The 22632-nt window shown below is 45.4% G+C and overlaps 1 protein-coding gene and 1 long non-coding RNA gene across 3 annotated transcripts in view; one reads left to right on the top strand and one right to left on the bottom strand.

Moving 5' to 3' along the window:
- CRY2 (cryptochrome circadian regulator 2) lies at positions 1-22597 on the top strand. Of its 2 annotated transcripts, none has more exons than XM_074543049.1 (12): positions 1-249; positions 3044-3152; positions 6665-6807; positions 13598-13782; positions 15082-15170; positions 16151-16291; positions 16790-17101; positions 18115-18266; positions 18394-18596; positions 19069-19158; positions 19654-19795; positions 20282-22597. In XM_074543049.1, exons 1-11 carry the CDS (start codon positions 56-58, stop codon positions 19791-19793), a joined length of 1758 nt encoding a protein of 585 aa, XP_074399150.1. In that variant the 5' UTR covers positions 1-55; the 3' UTR covers positions 19794-19795; positions 20282-22597. The 2 variants fall into 2 exon arrangements, with proteins under 2 accessions (XP_074399150.1, XP_074399151.1); XM_074543050.1 differs by having other exon boundaries at positions 19657-19795.
- The window catches only part of LOC141729362 (uncharacterized), a 20306-nt gene continuing 4730 nt past the window's right edge, over positions 7057-22632 (bottom strand). The window contains exon 2 of the long non-coding RNA XR_012580831.1: positions 7057-12287. This is a non-coding gene — a long non-coding RNA (uncharacterized LOC141729362). The remainder of the gene's footprint in view (positions 12288-22632) is intronic.

Here is a 22632-nt window from a genome sequence, read left to right on the forward strand (position 1 = left end):
CGCGCGCGCCAGTCACGCGGCGGGGCGGGGCGGCACCGCGGCTCGGGCGGCGGCGATGGCGGCGGCGGCGGCCGCGCTGGGCCCGGCGCCGGCCCTGTGCCGCTCCGTGCACTGGTTCCGCCGCGGGCTGCGGCTCCACGACAACCCGGCGCTGCAGGAAGCGCTGCGGGACGCCACGTCCCTCCGCTGCATCTATATCCTGGACCCCTGGTTCGCCGCCTCCTCCGCCGTGGGCATCAACCGCTGGCGGTGAGTGGCACCGGGCCTGCGGGCCGCGGGTGGGACCGTGCGGGACGAGGCTCCCGCGGCACCGGAGCGATGTGGGCCATGTCGGTGGGGCCGCAGCAGCACCCGCTTCCGTGTCGGGCCCACTTAGTGCTTCCCCGGCCCTCCTGCAGGAGAGCGGCTGTGCCTTGTCCGCTTGGCCTCGGCGCGGTTTTCTCAGCGATGCTGCCTGCCTGTGTGGGAGGATGCCTTCAACTTTATATAATGTCATTAGACTTTATCAGCGGGGCGGGTGCATGAGAGCAGCAACAGATGGACACTTAGCTTTGGGAAACCCTTTTGCCTGAATGTAGAGGCGAGGGCAAAGAATGCTGGGCTTCGCGGCTGCGGCGCGCCTCCCCTCTGCCCTTGGGCTGCCGGGCGCGCGTAGGCATGTGCGCACGCAGCTCCGGCCTCCGTCGCTCCGGGTTTAGGGAAATGCACGTCGGCTGCTGCTGAGAAACTAGAGGTGAAGCTGAATGGGCTTTTCCTCGTCTCTGCAAATAGAAAAATGTATAGCATGAGTCACGTCTGTGCAAAGATCAAGACCTCACGTACCTGTAGCCATTAACATTACATAATGCTGTTGTGGCAGGTCTCAGCAGCCTAAATATTTGGAGCCCCAGTCCAGATAGGGATTCTCCCGGGCAAGACTCCCCTGCGTAGAAGTGAAGCAGGTCTCCCACTAATCCCTCAGAGGAAGTCGACAGACAACCACCCGGCTAAAGATGCTTTGAGAGCTTTTGGAAATGTCACGTGGCTGTGCACTGGGGAAACTGGAGTTGTAATTGATTGCCTCTACTGTGCACCTTAGCTTCATTTCAAGGCATGGGATTGTAGGGGTCATATCTGTATGTTTCTAGAATCCCACAGCAGACAATGGCATAAAAATTGTAAATGTGCAGAAGTTACTTGAATGTAGTCATTCAAAGTGCAGAAAATTGTGAATTCTGTTATAGGAATCTGAATTGATCTTTCCATAGGCCAGACTTTCTGCAGGCAGCAGCAGACAGGAATGCCTTTCATGTGCTGCTGTTGTTACTGACTGCCCTCATTTGGAAGAACCAAAGTGGTGGCACAACAGATTAATTCCTGATCTGTTTAATCCTTGTTTGTTTCCACCAACATTGCAAAGGGAGGGAAACAGTTAGGAGTCTTCTTTATGTTGTAATCATGGAATATATGAGCAAGCAAAGTTCTTAAAAATAATGCTTTCTTGGAGGTGTGGAACTACTGCAGAAGTCAGAAATGACTGCCACTGGCTGTTAGACAAAAAACGTATTAGCAAGTTACTTATGTTGGCCAAAATCCCATTCATTCCCATTGTGAGCTTTGGGTTTGTTTTTGCTAATTTTTTTTAATCCAGATATTTGTATTCAGTGTTCTGTTCTTCAAAGGCAAATGCTTATGTTTTACCTAGTTCTCACAAATTTATCGTGTTGAAAAACTTATGTTATTTAACTGCACAGCATGTGTGAGCCATATAGGACTAATTAATGCTTGTTAAAGTTTTTAGAACACCTCGGGCAGTTGATGCTCGTGCGTAATAAATGGAAAGTGGGCTGGGGCTCACGGAGTGGTTTGTTTAGGTTACCTGGACCTGGTTCTGGGTGTTCTCCTTTCTCATAGAGTGCCCTTCTTTTTGAACCCTGCACCCTTTTCTCCCTGCAGAAGTGCAGAGCTGACTTGCTGTATCTGGAAGCTCACAGTTCACATTGTGGGCAGCGCAGCTGAGGAGAGAGAAGGTGCCTCTTTGCAGTGCAGCTGTAGTAGCTTGGCTTTCCCTGGCTGTGGGGGGTCTTTAGGGAGCAGAGGGGTTCTGGCAGATCACACTGCACTGTGGGCGTGGAGGACAGAGGGAAAGGTAAGGGTTGGCAGGCTCACTTACAAAGGGTTCTGGGTGTGCCAGCAGTGCCAGGTGCTGAGGAGACATTAAAGTTTTAAAGCTAGTGTCTTTTGCAGAGTTAAATAAAACAAAGTGAAGTGATTCTGTAGATGGGGTGATGTGTGACTGGGAAAGCAAATGTTATATATTTGGTGGTTTATAGCTTAGTGGGGAGTCAGTAAGACATACCATTAAATGCAGAAAGCACTTACATGGCTTTTTAGAGTTTTGGGGTGAGAGGGAATAGAAGAATGTTTTGGTATGCTCTCATCTCTGTGCCTTCATGGTGCAAGGTGAATTGCAGTTCTCTTTGCAATTATTCAAAGTACAGATGATTCTTGCCTCGGGAGATCTTGGTGCTCAGTCTTGTGCTACTGATGAGCTGGGAGAGTACATTTCTCTGCTGTGACATGGTGTATTTATAGCTAGAACTAAAACTTGCACAGTTCTTGCAGTATTTCATTACTTTCTTTGAAGTAATGCATCAAAATTGTTCTTCATATGCAACATCCCTTTTTGCCCCAAAACCTGTGAAAGAACATACAGTAGGGAATTACATGGTTTATGCTTTCTCCATGTAATGTGGAGACAAGAACTGACAAGGGTGTTCTCCCACCTCCGAGGGAGAATGTGGGAAGTGGGTTGCAGTAAAAAGAACATCCTGGAAGCCTCGTGGATCTGGACAAGCACAAATTACATGTGAGTGAATGAGAGCTGGCTGGTGCTGCAATCTCATAAAAGTTGTTAGACAGACCAGAGGTAAATATGAATTCTTGTTTTCTGGTTCTTGTCCAAACTTACAGCTTCATTTGGTGCTGCAGGTTTGCTGGAGTTCCATGCAAATTCTCATTTGCCTTTTAGCTGACACTAACTGCTGTTGTTTCTTCTCTGCAGATTTCTTCTCCAGTCCCTGGAAGATCTGGATAACAGCTTAAGGAAACTGAACTCTCGCTTGTTTGTCGTGCGAGGGCAGCCAACAGATGTCTTCCCAAGACTCTTTAAAGTAAGAGAGTAATTTTTTGGAGCATAACAAAGAAAAATTGGTGACTTGGTGCTAAACTTGCTTTCACTCCCTAATGATTGGTGATTCCCTCAGCATATCTTTAACTATAACTAGTTCTTCACTATAACAAACTTTCCTCCTTAACTACAACTAACTAACTACTATCTATGAGGAACAGCTTGGGAGCCAGATCTGCACCTGAACTCAGACTTGCAAAGAAATGTAGTTATAGAGTGTAACCTACTATCAGGGTGCCCAAGCTTCTGGTTTTGGATGGTGATCTTGAACTTTGTTGAAGTCACCTCTCACAGGGCTGCATTGTGACACACTGTGACCCTTCTTTGGTGAGAGCTTCTTCCCTAGTGGCAATTTGCTTATTGCACTTTTTTACTTAGGAAGACTGCTGTGTCCATAGACTACAGACAACAAAAGAAAGTTCACTGATCTGTATGTGAATTGCAAGTAGGATTTTGTGTTAAAATTTCAATATTCAGGAGCTTTTATGTTAGCTGACCATCCTTTTCTTTTTCTGTTCAAGACTGCAGTTTAGTCATCTCAGCAGCAGGATATAGCTTGGGTCCAAGCTTCCTGCTGATGTACTGTTTAGGAATATGCAGTTACCTTGGTGATCAATAATGGATCATTGAGGCACATTTCTAATATGATATGTCAGTGCTGCAGATGTCAGGGCTAACAAGAGCATCTCCTTGAATATCAGGGCTTCTCATACAGTGTCATTCTTCGCCATCCTGTTCTAAGATTGTATTTCTTAAGGTCCTTGAAGCTTTTTGACAATGTCTTTGATGGTGTTACAAAACTAAATGAAAAAAAATATGGCTCTTAATAGTTGTATGAGTTGGGGGTGTCATGTGGGCTGTGCCTTGTATGGTTGACAGAACTAGTGTCCCCCAAATGCTACTGCAGACAGCTGCCAGAGGAGGAGTGGTGAACTTGAATATGTACCCTCCTTGTGTAAATGGTTCTGATGTGTACTTTCTGGAGGAGGGCAGTTAGTACTGGGGTGGAACTGGACTCTGCAGATGAGAAGGGGCACTGATACTTATTTTGGCTTCTGCATCTTAACATGTGACACAGACTATGTGCTGCTTTTAGCCTTTTCAGAGTCTGGATTTTTATCTTTTGATCTGCAAGTAAGTTCCAGCTAACAGTAGTTCATGCCCTCTTTAGTTCAGGGTATTCAGAGAATAATTAAAACTTTATCAGAGAAAAATGCTCAATTGGTTGAAGAACAAAAACTAGTTGGCAGACTCTGAAGTTTGGAGACATTGGTTGTGTAATCAGCCAGAACTGCTTTTTGCTGCAGTCTGTTTTGTCTGGGTAGGTGAGCTGATGAGTATCTCAGGAGTTCTGTAACAGAGCTGAAAAAGGTGTGGAGGGAAGCTGATGCTCTTACATGATAAGTATATAGCTTTGGTAGGGATTGAGGCCTCTCCAGAGCTGCTGCACTGAACACAGAATTAGCAGCAGCTCGTGCCTTGCTGTCAGCATTTGTGAAGAGGAGAGTTATGTCACACTTGCTACTGCAATATTTGGGCCTAATGTAATTTCTGCTCTCTCTGCCGGTAGCTGAGCTATGTTGTCATTACCAGTCACCACAAAGGCACTGCTGTGTATGGATACTATGACAAGTGTACTAGTTAGCAGTGTGTTAACTTGTGCAGAAGTTTTTTGTCTCACTTCTGCATAAACATCTGTAGTTTTACCTCTTCTATAAAAGTGCGCTGTTTGTTCACTGAAGTGTTTTCACAGTTCCTTTGGTGCTTTTTCCCCTACAGTTTTTCTTTGCTCTAGGTTAGATACTAAGAGGCAAATCAGCAGTCATGACTTTTCATTTGTATATCTGCAGCAATTTACTGTCATAGAGGTAACAGATTTTCTGTTTGGTTGTGCTCTGCTTCCTGTGTACTGCTGCATCACATAGAGCAGTGGCCTTCTCAAAACTGTAGGAAATACCTTAATTTAAAGTGTTGGCTGCTTACCTAAAATACCTGTGAGCCTAATGGCTTTTTATTCCATTCTTTCAAGATAGTAATGTGTATTTCTTTGAGACCAAAACCGTCTTTTCCAAGTCCTCCAGTTGCTCCTGGCTTTCTTATAGAAGAAAGAAAAGTTTAAAATTAAACTGTTAAATCATGTAGGAGCAGGGCAGGGCCTGGAATGTCTGTCTGACCCCTGCTCTGAGTTATGGATGCTGTCATGTTCTTACTTTGAAAAATGGGTGGAGGATCTCTTTAAGATGTACATTTATTGGTATATAACTTGTTAATTTCTCTGTCCTTCCTGAAATTATTTTGGGCTTGAGCCTGCACGTTTAGAAATGTAGATGGCTCATACAGTTGTTTTCTGCTTCAAAATCCCCTTCCCCATATTTGGCATTATTTTTAATGGTCTTCAGGGAACTACCACATTTGTTCTTTGTGCTTTGCTTCTGTTTGGCAGGTAGAAAAGTCTCCTGTATATACAGGGGTGATTTAGACTCTCTCACTTGGAGAATTGTGGTTCTTAGTTGTGTCAGGGTGTTTTTTAAATGTCTGTAGATTTCTGGTTGTGTTTGCTAAACAAATCTGTGGGCTGCTGCTCTGCTTGATGGATGTCTTGGGAAGGTCGCTGTGGAAACCATTAAACCTCTTCTCATAGGATTCATTTTCTGAGGAAAACTAGGCCATAGACTTTGAGAACAATCTGTGCTCTAGAAAAGCCTGGAAGAGTCTGAGTGCTCTTTCATAAGGCCTATGCCATGTAATTGGTGAGGGATCTATTAAAGCTATGAAGATAAATGCATGGCTTGACTGGGGAGGGTGGAACTAAGTGATCCTTAAGGTTCCTCCCAGCTCCAACCATTCTATAATTCTAGAGTTCTAAAATAACTCCAGAAAGACGGGACTTTAAATCTGAATTGTAGTATCATACCCTACTGGGCACACCAGAAAAGTTCACTCAGTTGCTGTCCTATGTCCTGCAATTTCCTGTTTCTTTCTGTTTGGGATGGATATTGGTTTCCTATTATGTGATGTCTTTAAAGAGATAGCAGGGAAAATTTAGTCTGTATTGATTTTACTTAATGTTGCCACATAGAAACACGGGGGATTGAGCAGAACTTCTGTTGGAAGAGCTTTCTGAAATGCTTTTTCTGCAAATGCTGGAAGAGGATGGTAAGGTTACTTCAGGACAGCATGTGCAGCAAAACGTGTTATTGGTAGGGCTCAGGAACTGAGCTGAAATCTAAGAACAGTAATAGATAAGAACTGAACCTCCTCTGATGTGTTTTAAACCTGACTGTACAAATTTGCATAGCAGATCTGATGTTTGCCAAAGCTGATAAAATTGTTGCTTCTTTTCTTATGTCAAATTCAGATTGCTGTTACTCACAGCAACACTCTCAAAGCTTCCAGAACTTTAAATTGCTCAGGAATTCTGAAATCTTCATTTGTAACTGTGTTGGTTGGGAATAGTCTTCTGTTTGACAGCTGGGTGTATTGTTTTTCTTGCAGGAATGGGGAGTCACTCGTCTCACCTTTGAATATGACTCGGAGCCGTTTGGAAAGGAGAGGGATGCAGCTATCGTCAAACTGGCCAAGGAGGCTGGTGTGGAGGTGGTGATAGAGAACTCCCACACCCTCTATGACCTGGACAGGTACGGGCAGAGAAAGGGCAGAGGTGCTGTCAGGGCTAGGCTGGGATTGTCCTGTCTGGAAAGACTTCAGTCTGTTCCATTACACTGATACTGTCATCCTGAGTGAGCCCGTAAGGATTACTTGGCACACTCCGCTTTGATTAGAACACGTCAAAGTGCTGACAGTGACGTGAATGTACAGAAAGGTGTTGCCTCAAGCTTATTAAACTTTGTACTTGAGTGGCAGTTAATTTGCTCAGCTGTGTCCTATTGATTGCTCTCCTTGAGCATGTCCTCAATGTATGGATTGCTTTTTTTTTTTTTTGCTTCATTGTAATAAAGGTAGTTGAGCTGTTGTCTCAAACAGGTTATGAAAGCAGGGCTTTTAACTGATGGATGTATCAGGACAGCTGGAAGAAGTAAAACAAGGTAGATTGGAACAAACTTTCCTTTTTCTAAAACCTGAATGCTTTGTCTTTGTTGTATGTTTGCTATGTTTGTTGTTTTGATGTTGAGTTTTTATATGTTTACTTATATGTATAATCCCTCTATATACATGTGATTTTAAATGGTGGTGACAGTCTTTCAGCTAAGACTCTAAGGTATGCTTGACTTCAAAGTCAGTACTGTGTTTTAGAACTATTCTTACAGGTTGCTTGCTTTTTTTTCTTTCTCCCTCTTTTTCCCTTTTCTTTCTGATGTGACTTGTGCCAGTAATGCTGAATGTATATTTTCTCCTATAAATCTTTAACATCCATAATTTCCTATGGGAAGGAGCTTTGCAGTTAGCACACACTGTGTGGAAATATTTGTCCCTGGAGTGAGAAGGATTCTTGAACCTGTCTTGTGAGCAGGTGCTGTTTTCTAATTCTGCATTAGAATACCATGTTTATTACCAAAGTTTATTACATCCTCACCCCTCCAGTGTCAGTGGCCATCACATTCTTCTTCACGTCACCTATGTCTTTTTCAAAGTGGAGAGTTTCAGGTGGAATCTGTTCTCTTATTTTATCACCTTTCTTTATACTTCCAGGTATTTCTAGAGGTGGAGAGCAGTGGTGAAAGTGACAACAAGTGTGCAAAATGTAGAAGCAACATAGATTTTTAGAGTGCTATAATGTGTCCTGTCTTTTCCTAACAGTAGCATTATTTCTGATTTTTCTGAGTGCTGCTAAACATTGAACTGATGTCTCAGGGCTTCCTTCCAGAATGGTCGTAGCTATTTGAGAGGCTGCTACTGTATAAATAAGTTTAGGATTGCATATGGAGAAACAACATGACCAATACTGCAATTTCATCTGATATTTTTGGCAGCTGGTTATGTGGTATATAGGGAAATTGTTAAGTTGCCTTTTATCTTTAGCTATCCCAGATGCTTATTGCGTCAGTATCTTTATCATCATGCTCTTTTTTGTCCCTTCCCAGATACTTTGTAAAAAATATTGAGCAGCATAAGCCCTAACTCAGCTCTGTGTAGGATTTCTCTTCCTGTTCGAAAAATAGATTCCTTCTCTAATTCTGTAAATGAAAATTTTCTGTCTGCATGGACCTTTTTCTTTATTGCAAATTATTGTGGTTTCTTTAAATTTTTTTATTGAGGGATCTGAATGAAATTTCTCAAAATTCACAGAGGATATATTGACTCCTTTGCCCCAGGCTCAAATGCCTCTAATAGATTTTCAGGCACAGCTTCCCTTTTACCAAGGCCAAATTAACCCTCCAATATATTGCATATATCCATGCATTCACTGTTTCCATTAGTGTTTTCTACCCATCTGCCTAATGGTCACATCAGTCTGTTCATTTGTCCCTCTGATGCCCCTGAAATGCTTTTAAAATCAGGAGTGGTATTTGCTCTCTTTTTTCCCCCATAGTATTTGGACAGTTACAATTTCTGGGTGAATATTTGGTGGCCCTGGCAAGCTTTTCAAGCATAGCAGATTGTTTTGTGCACGTTTTTCCACCAGGCACTTTTTCCTGTTCTCTCAATCTGTCACAGCATCTGATAACATTTTCTTTAAAAAAACCAAGAGTCATAACCTCCCTAGATACCTCCATTGTGAATACACCTGCAGAAATATATGCAGGGATTTTCTTGTGCTCTTACAGTCCCTCTTTAATGAGTTTATCACCTCTTGGGCCTGTAAATATCTTGGAATATCTGTAAATGTGATGGTTTTGGTTAGATTTTTTTTTTTACTCCTTATGCTTTTTAAAAAAAGTTTCTCAAACTTTGATTTCGATTAGGAGATGCAAGAAGGCTGTGGTTTTTAATTTAACTCACCAAAGTTTGGTGGGTTTGTCTTTGTCTTCATTTTCCCAAAAGATTCTGCCTCTGTTGTCTTAGCTGATGCTATTCTTTAATTGTTTTGACTCTTGTGATCTTTCTGAAATAGCTTTTCAGATCTGTATGATATTGTTGCTCCTGGAAGGGTGTTAAATTGATGCATGCTAAAGTCACAGAGCAGGCAAGTGATAACTAACATTTTCAGCTATACCTTAGCATTGTCTAAGACTAAATAATGAATTAACATTTCTTGTGGGTTCTTGATTTCTTGTTTCATGAAGCAGTCATTTATGGCAACTTGAAAACTGGGTTTTGGCAGGTGATGGGGTGTGATAGATGCCCAGTCTGTGTGGATGTACTTGAGGTGTCCAGTTACTCTGACATTTCTTGGTTCTTGGCATCTCTGAGATTTCTCAGCAGGTGGTAATACAGTTTTTGATACTGTATTTCTCCTGGAAGTCTCAGACTATCTCTGCTTCCAGCTTCTAACTCTTGGTGTGTGTTGTCCCTCTGCTCACCCTAATGTTTTTCCTGCATAATTAGCAGGTGGTAATAATACCTGGTGGTGGCATCCTACTTCTCATCTTTCTTTAATCAGGTTTCTGACAAGATTGTCAGCCCAGTTTCAAACAATTTAGACTAATCTTTCACTCCTACATAAATGAATCCAGCACTTCTCTTATCCCCTGCAGTGTGTTCCTGGTACCACCTTCACCAGCTTATTTTAAACATTTGCCAAGAGCCTGTTCAGTTAACTTGTGAATTCGACCAGTTTTACCCAGTAGGAAGATTACAGTTTGCCTCTTGTTGGCACTGCCAGCATACCTGTGTAATTATCAGAGCATCTATCACCTCCTCTTCCCCAAAACAAGGAGAGGGGTGTAGAAAATTAACATCAGTGCTGGTGAATACTCCTGAGAAAATCTGGGAAATCCCAATCAAGCTGAGAAATGTTCAGATTGTAGAAGTCAGGCAGAAAAGATAATTTCTTGGGTATCAGCTTAGCCTGTTCATAAGCCTTTACTTGACAGTTATTCTGTCTGACAACTTCCAGGTGACAGGTTGTTTTGTCTCTTCCCTGGATCTGCCCATTTTCTCCTCCTTAAGATCTAAATCCTTTGTAGTGTGTTTACTTATGGTCAGCACTGTGGGTTCTGTAATCCCAGGCAGGCTGGGTTGTTCAGCAGGAGTGGGTTAGGTCAGAAAAGAACACTGTGATCTTGTGTGTTTGTAGCATACATCAGGATCACCTTTTCCTCAAATGCCCAAGGCTAAGGCTGAAATGAGTGTAGAATGTGTTCTCATAGGAGCACGTGCGAACTTAAATGAGCCGAGCGTGGGGAGGTGTGCGTGCCTTCCTGCTTCTGCAGTTCAGTACACTGTGCCAAAAAGGTGGGTTATTTCCAAGAAGGTTTACTCAAATTTCTGCCTGCCACATCTTGCTATCCTCTCCTGTCTTGCATGGTGCTCTGGTGTCAGGTGTTTTCCCCCACTGCTGATACCCAGCCTGTCATCAAGTCACTTCTTCATCTCTCATCTTCTCAGTATGTGTTTCTGCGGAAGTTGAACCGCTTGTTCTTTGTTCAGCATCTGTTGGATGGACAGACCAGTTGTTTATCTCTCCATCTCCTCTCTGAATCCGTAGAAATACCCCTTGTTCTACTAGACAGAGCCCTCCATGAGCTCTCTGCAGCGGGGATTTGGATCAGAGCAATTGCATAAGCTGGCAAGGCTAACGACACAGTCCGCGTGAATTGGTACTGGGCTGCCTTGGGCAGCCTGCATGCCGAGCGCTGGCAGCCAGCTCTTCCTCCTGCAAGGAAGCGGGGGAGCACATTCAGTCCCTTGCCAGAACCCAGCCTTGTCATTTGCAAGCCAGCTGAGGTGTCAGGTGTTTGAGGCCAGCAGCTTTCCTGAGCCCATTAGCCATCCTGCAGGGGCACTGCTGTGGAGATGATTCAGAAGCTGACACCTGTGAGGGCGTGAATTTGAGTCTGCAGACACTCTGCTGTCACAGGTGACTGACTATAGGATACCTTTTAATCATGGCAGTGCTGGAATTGTTTGGTCAGGTTTGGGTTGCCTGCTTTCCTGAGGTGAAGTGTGACTGATGGTCAAACAGACCTTCATAACTTCTGGCATCAGTTACTACTGTCAGATAGTGCTGGGCAACATATTGCGAGTTTGGTAGCCCAGCCAGTTTTGGGTGTGCTCACTAATTAAGGTAAGGTTCTGTGTGATGAATACAGTGGTTCTCTGTTCCACTTCAAGAAAGCTAGAACAACTGCTGCATGTGGCAAATTGGGCTGGGGGAGATGGGTGAATTGGGAGTATTAAATCCTGGGGAGGGGCCTCCCTTTATTTGTCATTGAAAGTTATGTGAAAGTGTGTGGCCTGGATTAGAAGGTCAATATGAGGAAGGAAAGGACCCCTGCTTGGGGAGCTTCCTGTACAATTTTTTGTACAGAAGGCCTGAACAGTACTACAATACCCAGTAAGTGTAGTATAATATCCCATATTGTGCAATATCCAGTATTCAATACTTCTTTTCCTGGCAATACAGTGAAAGGTCCAGATTTAGTGCATAATGCCAGTGTCAGGTGCCGTGAAATGTGCAACTTGTCCTAGTCCTCTCATAGTATTTGTGTCCCCTATCCAATAAGTCTTCAGGAATTCAGGAGTGGTACTAGGTAACTTCACTCATATTCACATCCTTGAGGATTTGAAGCACAGACACTAGCATCCATCTGCTAGTCACAGTGGTTTGCTCCAAGTAGCCAGCTGTCCGCTGTGGATCTTGTACAGCGATGTGGATCTCAGACTCAACGGCAGCTTTAGCAGGACTGAAAAAAGAGGCAGTGTGAAGGAAGTAGCTTCCCTGCCCCTGTCACAAGCACCTCAGGGCAAACATGGTGCAGCTTTGTCACATTTTCTCTTCCAAGCTCTGAATTCCTATGGAAACAAGTGAGCCTCTCTAGAGTGCTGTAACTGGAAATATCTCACTTCGCATCCAGTGGAAACACTGATTTTTCTGTGGATCTTTGGCTGGTCTTGTTTGGGGACTCACAAAGCAGCCACAGAGAAGAGTGTGGTGGGTGATGAGTTCTGTCATTTCTTGCCATGTCTGGGGTGGGATGTGGAGACAGCCAAAAAAGCACACGCAGGAAAGCAGAGGAGATGCATTCTGGTGGTGATGCAGGACAGAACGTGTTGGCTGTAAGGCAAATGCAAATATATCTGTCTCTGTGGCTACGTCTATGTCAGAGTGCTGTGCACATCCCGATGGCCTTCCCTCCCTCCTTGCCCTGTTCGTTAATGTCTTTATCTCCCAGTGTTTACAGCTTAAAGCAGAAAACAGGGAGGAAGCTGCAGGAGGTTCCATTGTTAATCTGTTCGGCCGTGCTGCCCGTGGGGCAGGCTGCGCTTCCCTGGCCGGCAGTGCGGGCGGGCTGGCTGCGGCCGGTGCCTCGGAGCCGGGTCACCGCGGAGCACACGTGCGGGAGCCCCGGCCCGGCGTGTCGCTCCGCCCCGCCACACGTGCGGCCCCGCGGGAACGGGCGGCACATGGCGCCGCCCGAACACTCGGCCCTAAGCCCGGCCCCTTGCGTAAGCTGTTGATTGTAATGGGTGGGGAAGGCTGCTGTGCTGCGGCTCCTGTGTGAGCCGTGGGGTTGCCTGCCTCCGCTTTATGTAATGCTGGCGATCCCTATGCTGTCGGCTTTGCTGTTAACTCCTTCCAATCCTGCAGGAGAGGGGTTAAAAATGGTGTCTTTCAGCCTGGGGAAGTTTACCGTGCCCAGGGGGCCTCTCAAAGTTCTCTGTCCCAGGAAAAATAAGACTGCGTGGCTCCAGCAGGCTGTGGATGCTTGATGAAGTAGAGGAATGGAGAACCTTGACTATCTTTTTCCATAGTGTGATCTGACACAGGTCAATACCATGAGACCGGGCTGCTCGTGACCTTATGGTATGGAGGGAGGATAGTGATCTCTCTAATCACAGGGAGAGAGCAGCGATGCAAACTGGGATTTGTCTCATCCAAGATAGGTGGAGGAGGGGTCACTAACAGGCTGAGTCTTCTGTGTCAGAAAAGAAGGAAGTATGGTCAGAATCAGATTAGGATATCACAAGGTGTCAGGGGACCCAGATGCAGGTCTAGGATTTGCCACCTTGAGGAGACAGGCAGTAATCAGGTAGAGATTTCATACAAGGGTCTGATGAGCTCCAGGAGACAGATATGATGCTCCGTTTGATTCAGCTGGAGCTGTTTTGAGGTTTTTTTTTTTCCCTGTGGAGATGTGGAAATATGTGATATTTTGTCTTCTGATGTATTTTAGAATTTTGTTTGGCTGATTGTAATGTCCTTTGAGGGATTCATCAAGTGAAAAGTAGGTCTATAAGGATTTCAGTAATCAGAGTGAAGGGCTATCTTGAGCAGAGATAGCAGGGTCCAGTCTGGATGTCATTTCCTTGTGTTGTCTGTGGTAGTGAGGCTGTGTTGTTTCACCTTGTTTATTTTATCTCCAGAATAATTGAGCTCAATGGCCACAAGCCACCCCTCACCTACAAGCGCTTCCAGGCCATCATTAGCCGTATGGAGCTCCCCAAGAAGCCAGTGAGCACTGTAATAAGTCAGCAGATGGAAACATGTAAAGTGGACATCCAGGAAAACCATGACGATGTCTATGGGGTCCCATCCCTGGAAGAGCTGGGTATGTGTCAAGAGTGAAAGCAAGGACTAGTGCTAGCTGAAACGGGATCTAGTGGAGCTGTTTGCTGTGGCTGGCACGTATTCTCACCTGACATGGGCTGCCTCTAGCCATAGCATGGCCTAATTCTCTCAGCAAGTGCCAGACCTTGTGATAACACACTGGCATCTCTTGCACTGCTGCTGATGCCCAGCATCCCCTTTAGCACTGCTCTGAAGGGCTCTGCATCTGTCAGTGTGCTCTCTGCTATACTGAGCATGTAACCACTGTCCTCACCAGCTGCTTTGCTCCTACTGCCGTCTCAGGCATGTTGTGTAACAGACCTGAAGAGGTAAACTAACTGTGTACCAGGTTTAGATAATTTCATTCCGTTATTGCCAAGCAGTACCCATTTGGGAACTTAGCAAGACAAAAGATATTACAAAGATTCCTTCCACTCATCCTGCTGTGGCTTACAGTCCTGTAAGACTTGAAGAAGGAGAGTGAATAGCTGAGGCATGAGGAATGCAAGACCTACATCAGGGAAGTGAATCTAAATGCAGGGGAAGAAAGGACTAATGCAGAATACTGTCTGTGTGTTTGTGACTGGAAGCTCCATACCAGCTTTATAGGAAGTATCCTGACACCCTAAGGCACAGCTTCAACAGTCATGTAAAAGCATGGGGCTTCACAACAGGAGTATCCTGAGGGCTGCAGTCCTGCATGGATCTACTTTCTTTATTGTCTGGCCAAATGTGAGACTACCTGTAACCTCACACTGCTCTGCTTACTGCCAGGGGAGGCTCCTCTGTGTGCCCAGAGCACTGTAGGGGGACTGCATTATTGCTTCCCCCTTTGCAGTGGTTCTTTTGCACTAATCCAGTGCCTTCCCTAGCACCACCCTCAGCAGAATAGGAGCCTTACCAGGAGCAGCTGGGCTACCTAGTGAGCTACTGATGTTGATGGCAAGGTGTTTTGTAAGGCAGAGCTGTGAAGCAGATGTTTCATTGCCAGCTGCTCTGGCCTTTGGAGCAGAGCCCTGTGGGTAGTGCTGACACACCAGAGAGAATGCTGGCTGTGAGCAATGGGGAAAGTCACTGTAAGGCTGCCTGTAGCATTGCAGGGAGAGGCCCTTGAAGTGCTGTGTCATGAGCAGGCTTTCCCTATATCCTACATGATTTGCCTCTGTACAAGGATTAGAACAGCAAGTAAGCCACATTAGGCAATTGTAGTATCTACTGTCTTGCTGTTGTTAGTGCATTATCCCATATCTATGCCCTTTGTCTGGTATAGCATCAAATCTTACAATGTTCTTTCTCTCAGGCTTTCCTACTGATGGTCTTGCCCCTGCAGTCTGGCAAGGAGGGGAGACAGAAGCTCTGGCACGGCTGGATAAACACTTGGAAAGAAAGGTAACCTCTTATTTAAGTGGTTTTCTTACAGACTGGGCCTCCAAATGAAAAATGTAGTGTTGCCTATTACCCCATTCCCTGCTCTTCCTAGCAGTGGTCGTAATGTTCACCTGTGGAAAGGAGTGTATGGTTCAAAAATTTAGAGCAGTATATTATTTATGCTGCTGTTTGAAGCACATTGGACTGTTTTTTGTTTCTACTTCTCAGTTTCCTTTAGAGAAGTGCAGAGTTGGAAATTCTTCTGTTAAGTTGTTCAGTCCCTGCTGCGCACTGCACACCACCTCTTGTTATCTTTACCTTGGGTATTAGTGTGAGTACCTGCTTATAAAAGAATGCCGTCCCCTTGTCCCTCAGCATCTTGATAGAGTGTCTCACTGGCTGGCATTCCTTGAGCCCCTTGTTGAAATAATCAGATTTTTTTCAATGGGGCTAGTGTTCTTGATTATAGTGCACAAGGTAAACAATTTCAAAGTAATGGAAGGTGACCCAGCTGCCAAAGCATGGCTCAGTTTTAACCATTTTGTACTTCTTTAATCCATCCAGCTGGGTGGCTTGATGTCAGTAGTGGAAATCAAAGCATAAATACTTGTGCTGAAGAGGGAGTAAATTATCAACAGAATGCTCCACAAAAGGGTCTGAATTTCCCCAGTTTACCTGTTTAGTGTGTAAAATGAGATAGATATACCTGGACGTAAACAGTTGTGTTAGCTGGTATCTCTAGGAACCCTCCAGGTTGTTAGCTCCTGTATGCAAAGCAAATTAATCCTCTTGAGCAAAATAACTTTAGTTTGAATCCTGGAGCAAAGGTTTTGTATTTCTTGAATGGGGCATGGGGTTGGGACCTCTCCCAGCAGTGGTTGGAAGTAAATAAGAGACTGTTGTGAGATGTGAGTGTCTTCACCACCTGCACAGGGGCTTGCCTTTAGCAGTGTCCCACAAATACAAGGGGTCTTTGGCTCATTTCTCCTGAATCTGTCTAGGCATGGGTTGCAAATTACGAAAGACCACGGATGAATGCCAATTCATTGCTGGCCAGCCCTACAGGACTCAGTCCCTACCTGCGTTTTGGCTGCTTGTCCTGCCGCTTGTTTTACTATCGTCTCTGGGAGCTCTACAAGAAGGTAAGACAAAAGGTTCACCTGGAGGGCAGGTGGGGTTTGAGCATGTATAGCATGATGCTGGTTGCCAGACAGTGTGCCAGAATTGGTGCAAAAGATAAGTTGCCTCCCTAGCATTTAATTGTTGGGCTGAGCTTGTTGCTACTACCAGAGGAGGCTTTTGGGTAAGAAAGTAATTCTCCTGTATGTACTCACACAGGCCTTAAATCTGGTGGTACCTTGTTCTTCAGTCTGGACTTGTGTTTTATGAGCCATGTAGAGCCATTTACAGCTAGTTTTACATCGTTCCAGTCACTTGTTATTGTACTGAGTGATCCCTGTCAGTGCTCTGACTTTACCATCTGGGCTTTCTAATAAGGGGGGGATCCAGCAATGAGCTCCTTTATGGCAGTGGTCAGTAGCTGACTTGGGAAATGTGTGCAAGTGCATGGGTGCCTCGCAGCTCAGCTTCATGAAGGCAGTCCTTCATTGCTTGTGAGCAGCCATGTTCCCTCTCCACAGGTGAAGCGGAACAGCACACCCCCCCTCTCTCTGTACGGACAGCTGCTGTGGCGGGAGTTCTTCTACACAGCAGCCACCAACAACCCAAAGTTTGATCGCATGGAGGGGAATCCGATCTGCATACAGATCCCCTGGGACAGGAACCCTGAAGCCTTGGCAAAGTGGGCAGAGGGCAAGACAGGCTTCCCTTGGATTGATGCAATCATGACCCAACTGAGACAAGAAGGGTGGATTCACCATCTGGCCAGACATGCAGTGGCCTGCTTCCTGACCAGGGGTGACCTCTGGATCAGCTGGGAGTCAGGAGTCAGGGTGAGTCCTGGCATTTTCAGATATTTGCAGGAGGCCATAAGGAAAACAAAGTCTCCCTGGCACTTGCTGCAAGGATGGGCATACAGGTATGGCTTTTGCTTCACATGTAAAAGGTGCATGAAAGAGAGGATTTGTTAGCAGGCTCTTGGCCAGCCAACAGCCTGACTTCTTTCTGCCTTCTACTACAAGGCTCAACTGTGTCACAGGCCTCAAGAAACCATGACTAAATGGGGGGGGTGCTTTTAGTTTTGGGTTGTTTTTTTGTAAAAATTCTCTCAGACCATCTGTTTTCTTTGCAACTTTAATGTCACTTCTTAACCTGACCTTTTTCCTCATTATAAAATCCATCACCGTTCCAGTCAGGGAGCGCTCCATGACTGTGAAATCTGAGTCTAGAGTCTCTCAAGGAAAGAGGTAAAAGACCCTCCTCTTGGGCCAATCTGAAAGGACACACAGCTTGAATCTATCCAGTGTACATACTGCCCTACACAAAAAGTGGAGGCAGAGGCTTCTGATCACAAAGCTGACAAAGAGCGTAATTGAAAGTGCTGCCTGAAGTGCATGGATGTGAGTGAGTTACTGCTGAAACCTTTCTGCCTCTCAGTGGTAGTGTGCTCTGGGACCTTCAGAGGGGTTATTTCTTCTTGCTTTGGTGCACGTTCTTCTGTGCAGCATCCTCTCCTTCCCAGGGTTCATGCTTTACATTAGTTATGCCTGCCAGGCTAGGATCAATACCCAAAGCTTGCTGCAACACTAGGTAGTGATTTAGTCTGTAGCTGCATGAGAGTTAAGCCAGCACTTTATCAGTGTGAGCAGACCATGCCTCCCTAAGTGAAAGTGTCAGGAAGTGAGATGCATTGACCAGCCAACTGACTTCAGCCAGCAGATCACCTCTGTGCTGCTGCTCTGTTCTCATAGCTCAGTGCCTGCCATTTGAAATAGCATCTTGGGTCCTACTGCCACAAAGTCCTCCCCAGGGAAGGTCTCAGTGCCTTTTCCTCCAATTGCTGCAGGTGTTTGATGAGCTGTTGCTGGATGCAGATTTCAGCGTGAACGCGGGCAGCTGGATGTGGCTCTCATGCAGCGCGTTCTTCCAGCAGTTCTTCCACTGTTACTGTCCTGTGGGCTTCGGACGTCGCACAGACCCCAGTGGTGACTATGTGAAGTAAGTGATGTTGACTGGAGCTGATCTTTGTTTCTGCATCTCTAAGCCGAAGTCAATTAGTGTCTCACAGGCATATGGCACTTTCTGTGTGTTGTGTGTGCTGCACTGCTTTCTACTTGTGTTGCAGGAGGTATCTGCCCAAACTAAAGGGTTTCCCTTCACGATATATCTACGAACCATGGAATGCCCCAGAGTCTGTGCAGAAGGCAGCCAAGTGCATCATTGGGGTGGACTACCCCAAACCCATGGTGAACCACGCAGAGACCAGCCGACTGAACATCGAGCGCATGAAGCAGATCTACCAGCAGCTGTCACGCTATAGGGGCCTCTGTAAGTACCAGCAATGGCAAACATTTGTGTCTTTAATAGAAGATAAAATGCTGGGGAAAAAGGTCATGATTTAAAATAGGTGTTACTTGCCTCTCTGGCCTGTCCTTGCAAGAGGAAGCAGTGCCTGCCAAATCTGCTCAGTTGGTTTCCAGGGAGATCTCCATTATGTTCTCAGACAGCTAAGAGTGGAGTGTTTAGGTCTGAGAGCTGCTGATAGCATGGCACCATCTATATTACTACTAGTGGTCCATTGTCCACTTTGTAAGAAAACCTAAGCAGTGTATTCTAAATAAATGCACAGCTGGATCACAGTGTGTGTCTATAGTCTGCACTGGGTCAGCGCAGCTCTGAACTCCTCCTGCTTTGGGATATGAATGTGCTGGTTGGTGATCACTAAGGTATTTCTGTGAAAAGCTTCTCCCAGCCCAGGTGTGTTTTGTTTCTTAACTCAGATCCTCTTGCCATTCTCTAGGTTTGCTGGCATCTGTCCCTTCTTGTGTGGAAGATCTCAGTGGCCCGGTCACAGACTCTGCTTCAGGGCAGGGCTGCAGCACCAGTACAGGTGAGTTGGACCTATTTGTGTGCTTTTGATTTTCATGTCATGTTAAAGGTTACAGGCAGGAGAGGATCCTTTTCTAATAAGAGGCTACGCAGCTAGGAAAACATTCACATTGCTTTACATTTTTTTCAAAAGTCCCCAGTGAGCCTTCATGTCTAAAATGGCTGAAGAATAAGAGTTTATTCATGTGAGTCTTTTATTGCCTGTGTGGGATCATATGCAGCCACTTAAAGGAGAAGTGCAGATCGCTGTAGGGTTGGTCAGGTATAATTAAGCTGTCCTCTGTCAAAGGAGGATACTTTTGTGTTTGGGGTGACTTAATTCTGCTTTTAACAAAGATTTTTTGGTAAAAGTTTTCAGGGAAACTGTGACCAAATGGGTCTGTGCTTGTGCAGTCTTCTTTCTCCCAGCTCTATGGCAGGTTAGGCATGGGTGTACTTGTGAGGCCATCTAAACACAGGGAAACCATTGCAGTGATGTCTGTTCTTCCTTCTACAGCAGTGAGGCTGTCTCAAGCAGACCAGGCTTCTCCAAAACGCAAACACGAGGGAGCGGAAGAGCCATGCCCTGAAGAACTGTACAAACGAGCCAAAGTGACAGATCTCCCTGCTTCAGAGATCTCTGGAAAGAGTTTGTGATTGTGAGTACTTCCTAGTGTGATCTGGCTTAAACTACCTGGTTCTGGAAGCTAATAAGGCTCCATTTCTATTCCCACCATTTCAATGAACAAAATGGACTTCCTTGCAGAGGGATGTGTAAGGCTTCTAAGTTTAATCCACAGCCCAGAAATATGGCACTGGTCTGCCTGCAGGTCATTTGGATTTTGTGTGACACACTGTTAGCTCCGTTGTCCGGTGGAGAGCAGTGCCCTGTGCTGGAGCTGTCACAAAGTGCACTTGCTGGTGCATTTGCTCTTGTGAGGTTGCTTCTCCTTCCACAGAGTGGGTCACAGCCAGGTTCTCCCATCTGGTGAGGGGATGGGCTAGAGCAGGAGATCAAGCAGGTCCAGTCATCTGCCTGCAATGCTCCAGATCCCAGGAGGCAAGGAGCTGGTCACATGTTCTGCCAGCTTTTCAGTATGACAAGGGAGGTCAAGACAAATTGTCTCTTTTACTGTCTCCTACAGCCAGCGACAAGCACCTTGCAAGTGAAGAGAGAGAGCGCTGAAGAGGTGACCAGAAGAGTAGGAGCTGCTGTCACAGAGGGACTGGAACTTGGCATCTGCAACAGGAAATCCAGGGTCTCGTATAACTGTGTAATTCCAATAGCTGCCAGAGAAGGGCGCTGCATTACTTGTGCTTGGGAATATTTGGCTTTCTGGTCTCCAGGGAGCCAAATACATCTCTTCTCAGCCATGCCCAAATCTGCCCACATTAAACAGGGCAAGAACATTCTGTCAACTTGCTCACTCCCAGGTGTATCTTTCTTTTCTGACAATGGCTCAGTGTGTATGAGTTGATGCATTGATGTAGGAATCGGCATCTGCACATCTCAGAAATACTGAGCATCCTTTCTCAGCAATAGTACTTGGTAGTGATGTATGCTGATTAATTCAAATTATAGTAGGAGTTAAGAAGGAAGCTGCTACAATGTCAAAAATAGAGTACCCATCCTGCAAGAGAACAGGGAAAACTCAGTATTTCTTTCATTAGGCTGACGAGGAAGGAGATGCTTTCTGAGTAAATCAAGGTAATGCTATGTGGGATGGAAACAAAATGAAGGTCAACTGTAGCACAAGAACAGATACCCTTGAAAGGCACTTAAAACTTTCCTTGCAAAAGAACATTGCCACTGCAAGGTGTGTCATAGTGCTATTGCCTGGAATGGGCCACTTCAGAGCTGTTTGACATCTGGGGAAGAGGAACTCTCTACAACTCCCTGGAAGGAGATTGTAGCCAGGTGGGGGTTGGTCTCTTCTCCCAGGCAACTAGAGACAGGACAAGAAGAAAAAGTTTTAAGCTGCACTGTGGGAAGTTAAGGCTGAACATGAATAAAAAGTTCTTCACAGAAAGAATAGTTGGGCATTGGAATGGGCTGCCCAGGGAGGTGGTGGAGTCACCATCCCAGAGGTGTTTAAGAAAAGATTGGATGTTGCACTCAGTGCCATGGTCTAGTTGACATATTGATGTTAGGTCATGTAGGTTGGTCTCAATGATCCCAATGGTCTTTTCCAACCTAGTTGATTCTGTGACTCTGAGAAGGAGGAATTCTTCAGAGAATAAGATCATGCCTTGATATGAGCAAAGCAGTATCTCAGAATAGATCTGAATCCAAGTAATAAGGAAGCTACACCTGGGCCCAGCACTCCTACAGCATTTCCTTCCCTGATTGAGAGCTCTCAAATGGAGCCTGTGTCTGGTGTGTAGCCTGTGCAGTGCCTCATACTGACAGAGGGTGTATTACACATCAGCTCCTTGAAGTGAGTCTTCCTCAAGTTCAGAGTCCAGTGTCCATTCTGTTTGCTCTTTTCTGTATTGGCATCCGTGTTTTGAATTTCCACACAGTGAACTCCTGTACCTGCCCACTGCTCTTCCTTGCCACTTGCATTCGCGCTGGTGCTTTGTAGCCTAGCGAGGTGATTGTGTAGCTCTCCTGGCTCTTAACCATACACTCCTTGTGGGGTCCTGTTACTTGTCAGGTCAGCACAGTGCTGGCAGAGCTCCTCTGCCTGCACCAAAGAGTGCAAGGGAGGCTGCTACTGCAGGAGATTCTCTCTCGAGAATTGTTTCTCTCTCTCAAGGTTGTTTCCAAGAGGAATTAGATGGAGTAGCTCGTCCCGTGCAATGGGCTGCTGTTGGCACTGTTTTCATTTGCTGTCCAAAACCTTTCATCCATGCCTGACACAGATAGTGTGGGGCTATATGTGAGCTTATGGAACTAACTGCTTGGGGAGTACAGGAGTTCTCTCCCACTGGGATAATCAGATTCAGTTTTGGAGCCTGTGTTTGAACCCAGAGCAACAGGGCTGTGAATAGAAACTGAGTCAAATGTACCTGAGAAACCTGAAGTGGTTGAATTGAGTCTGTGAATAAATTTAATGAATAGCTGAATTACCTTTCCTTCCCATTCCCTGGGGCTTTGATCTTATGTTCTTTTTCCACAGAGAATCCACTGGGCAGACTGAACAAGTAAACAAAGAGTCACTTTTCCTAACCTTACTTTATTCTAAACTACTATTCATAGTCTGCCTGATGGATAACCCAGTTATCAACAGGTCTTGTCCCCTTCAGTCTGACCCAGCTGTTACTCCCATTGTCTTGGGGGCAGAAAGGTATAAAGAAAAAGAGATACTCCCCTACCCCCATCTTCTGCTACAGAGAGAAGAAAGGGGAAAGACATGCACTTTGTACACATAGGTTACAGAAATTGTGACTTCTGTCATTTGGAGAGTTTCATGCTTAGGCAATGGTCTGTAAATAAAACTTTTTATAAGTGTCTTTAACCCTCTTTTTGATGTCATCCAATTATTTCACTTGG

The sequence above is a fragment of the Zonotrichia albicollis genome, chromosome 6, assembly GCF_047830755.1.
Source record: "Zonotrichia albicollis isolate bZonAlb1 chromosome 6, bZonAlb1.hap1, whole genome shotgun sequence".
Classification (NCBI taxonomy): domain Eukaryota; kingdom Metazoa; phylum Chordata; class Aves; order Passeriformes; family Passerellidae; genus Zonotrichia; species Zonotrichia albicollis.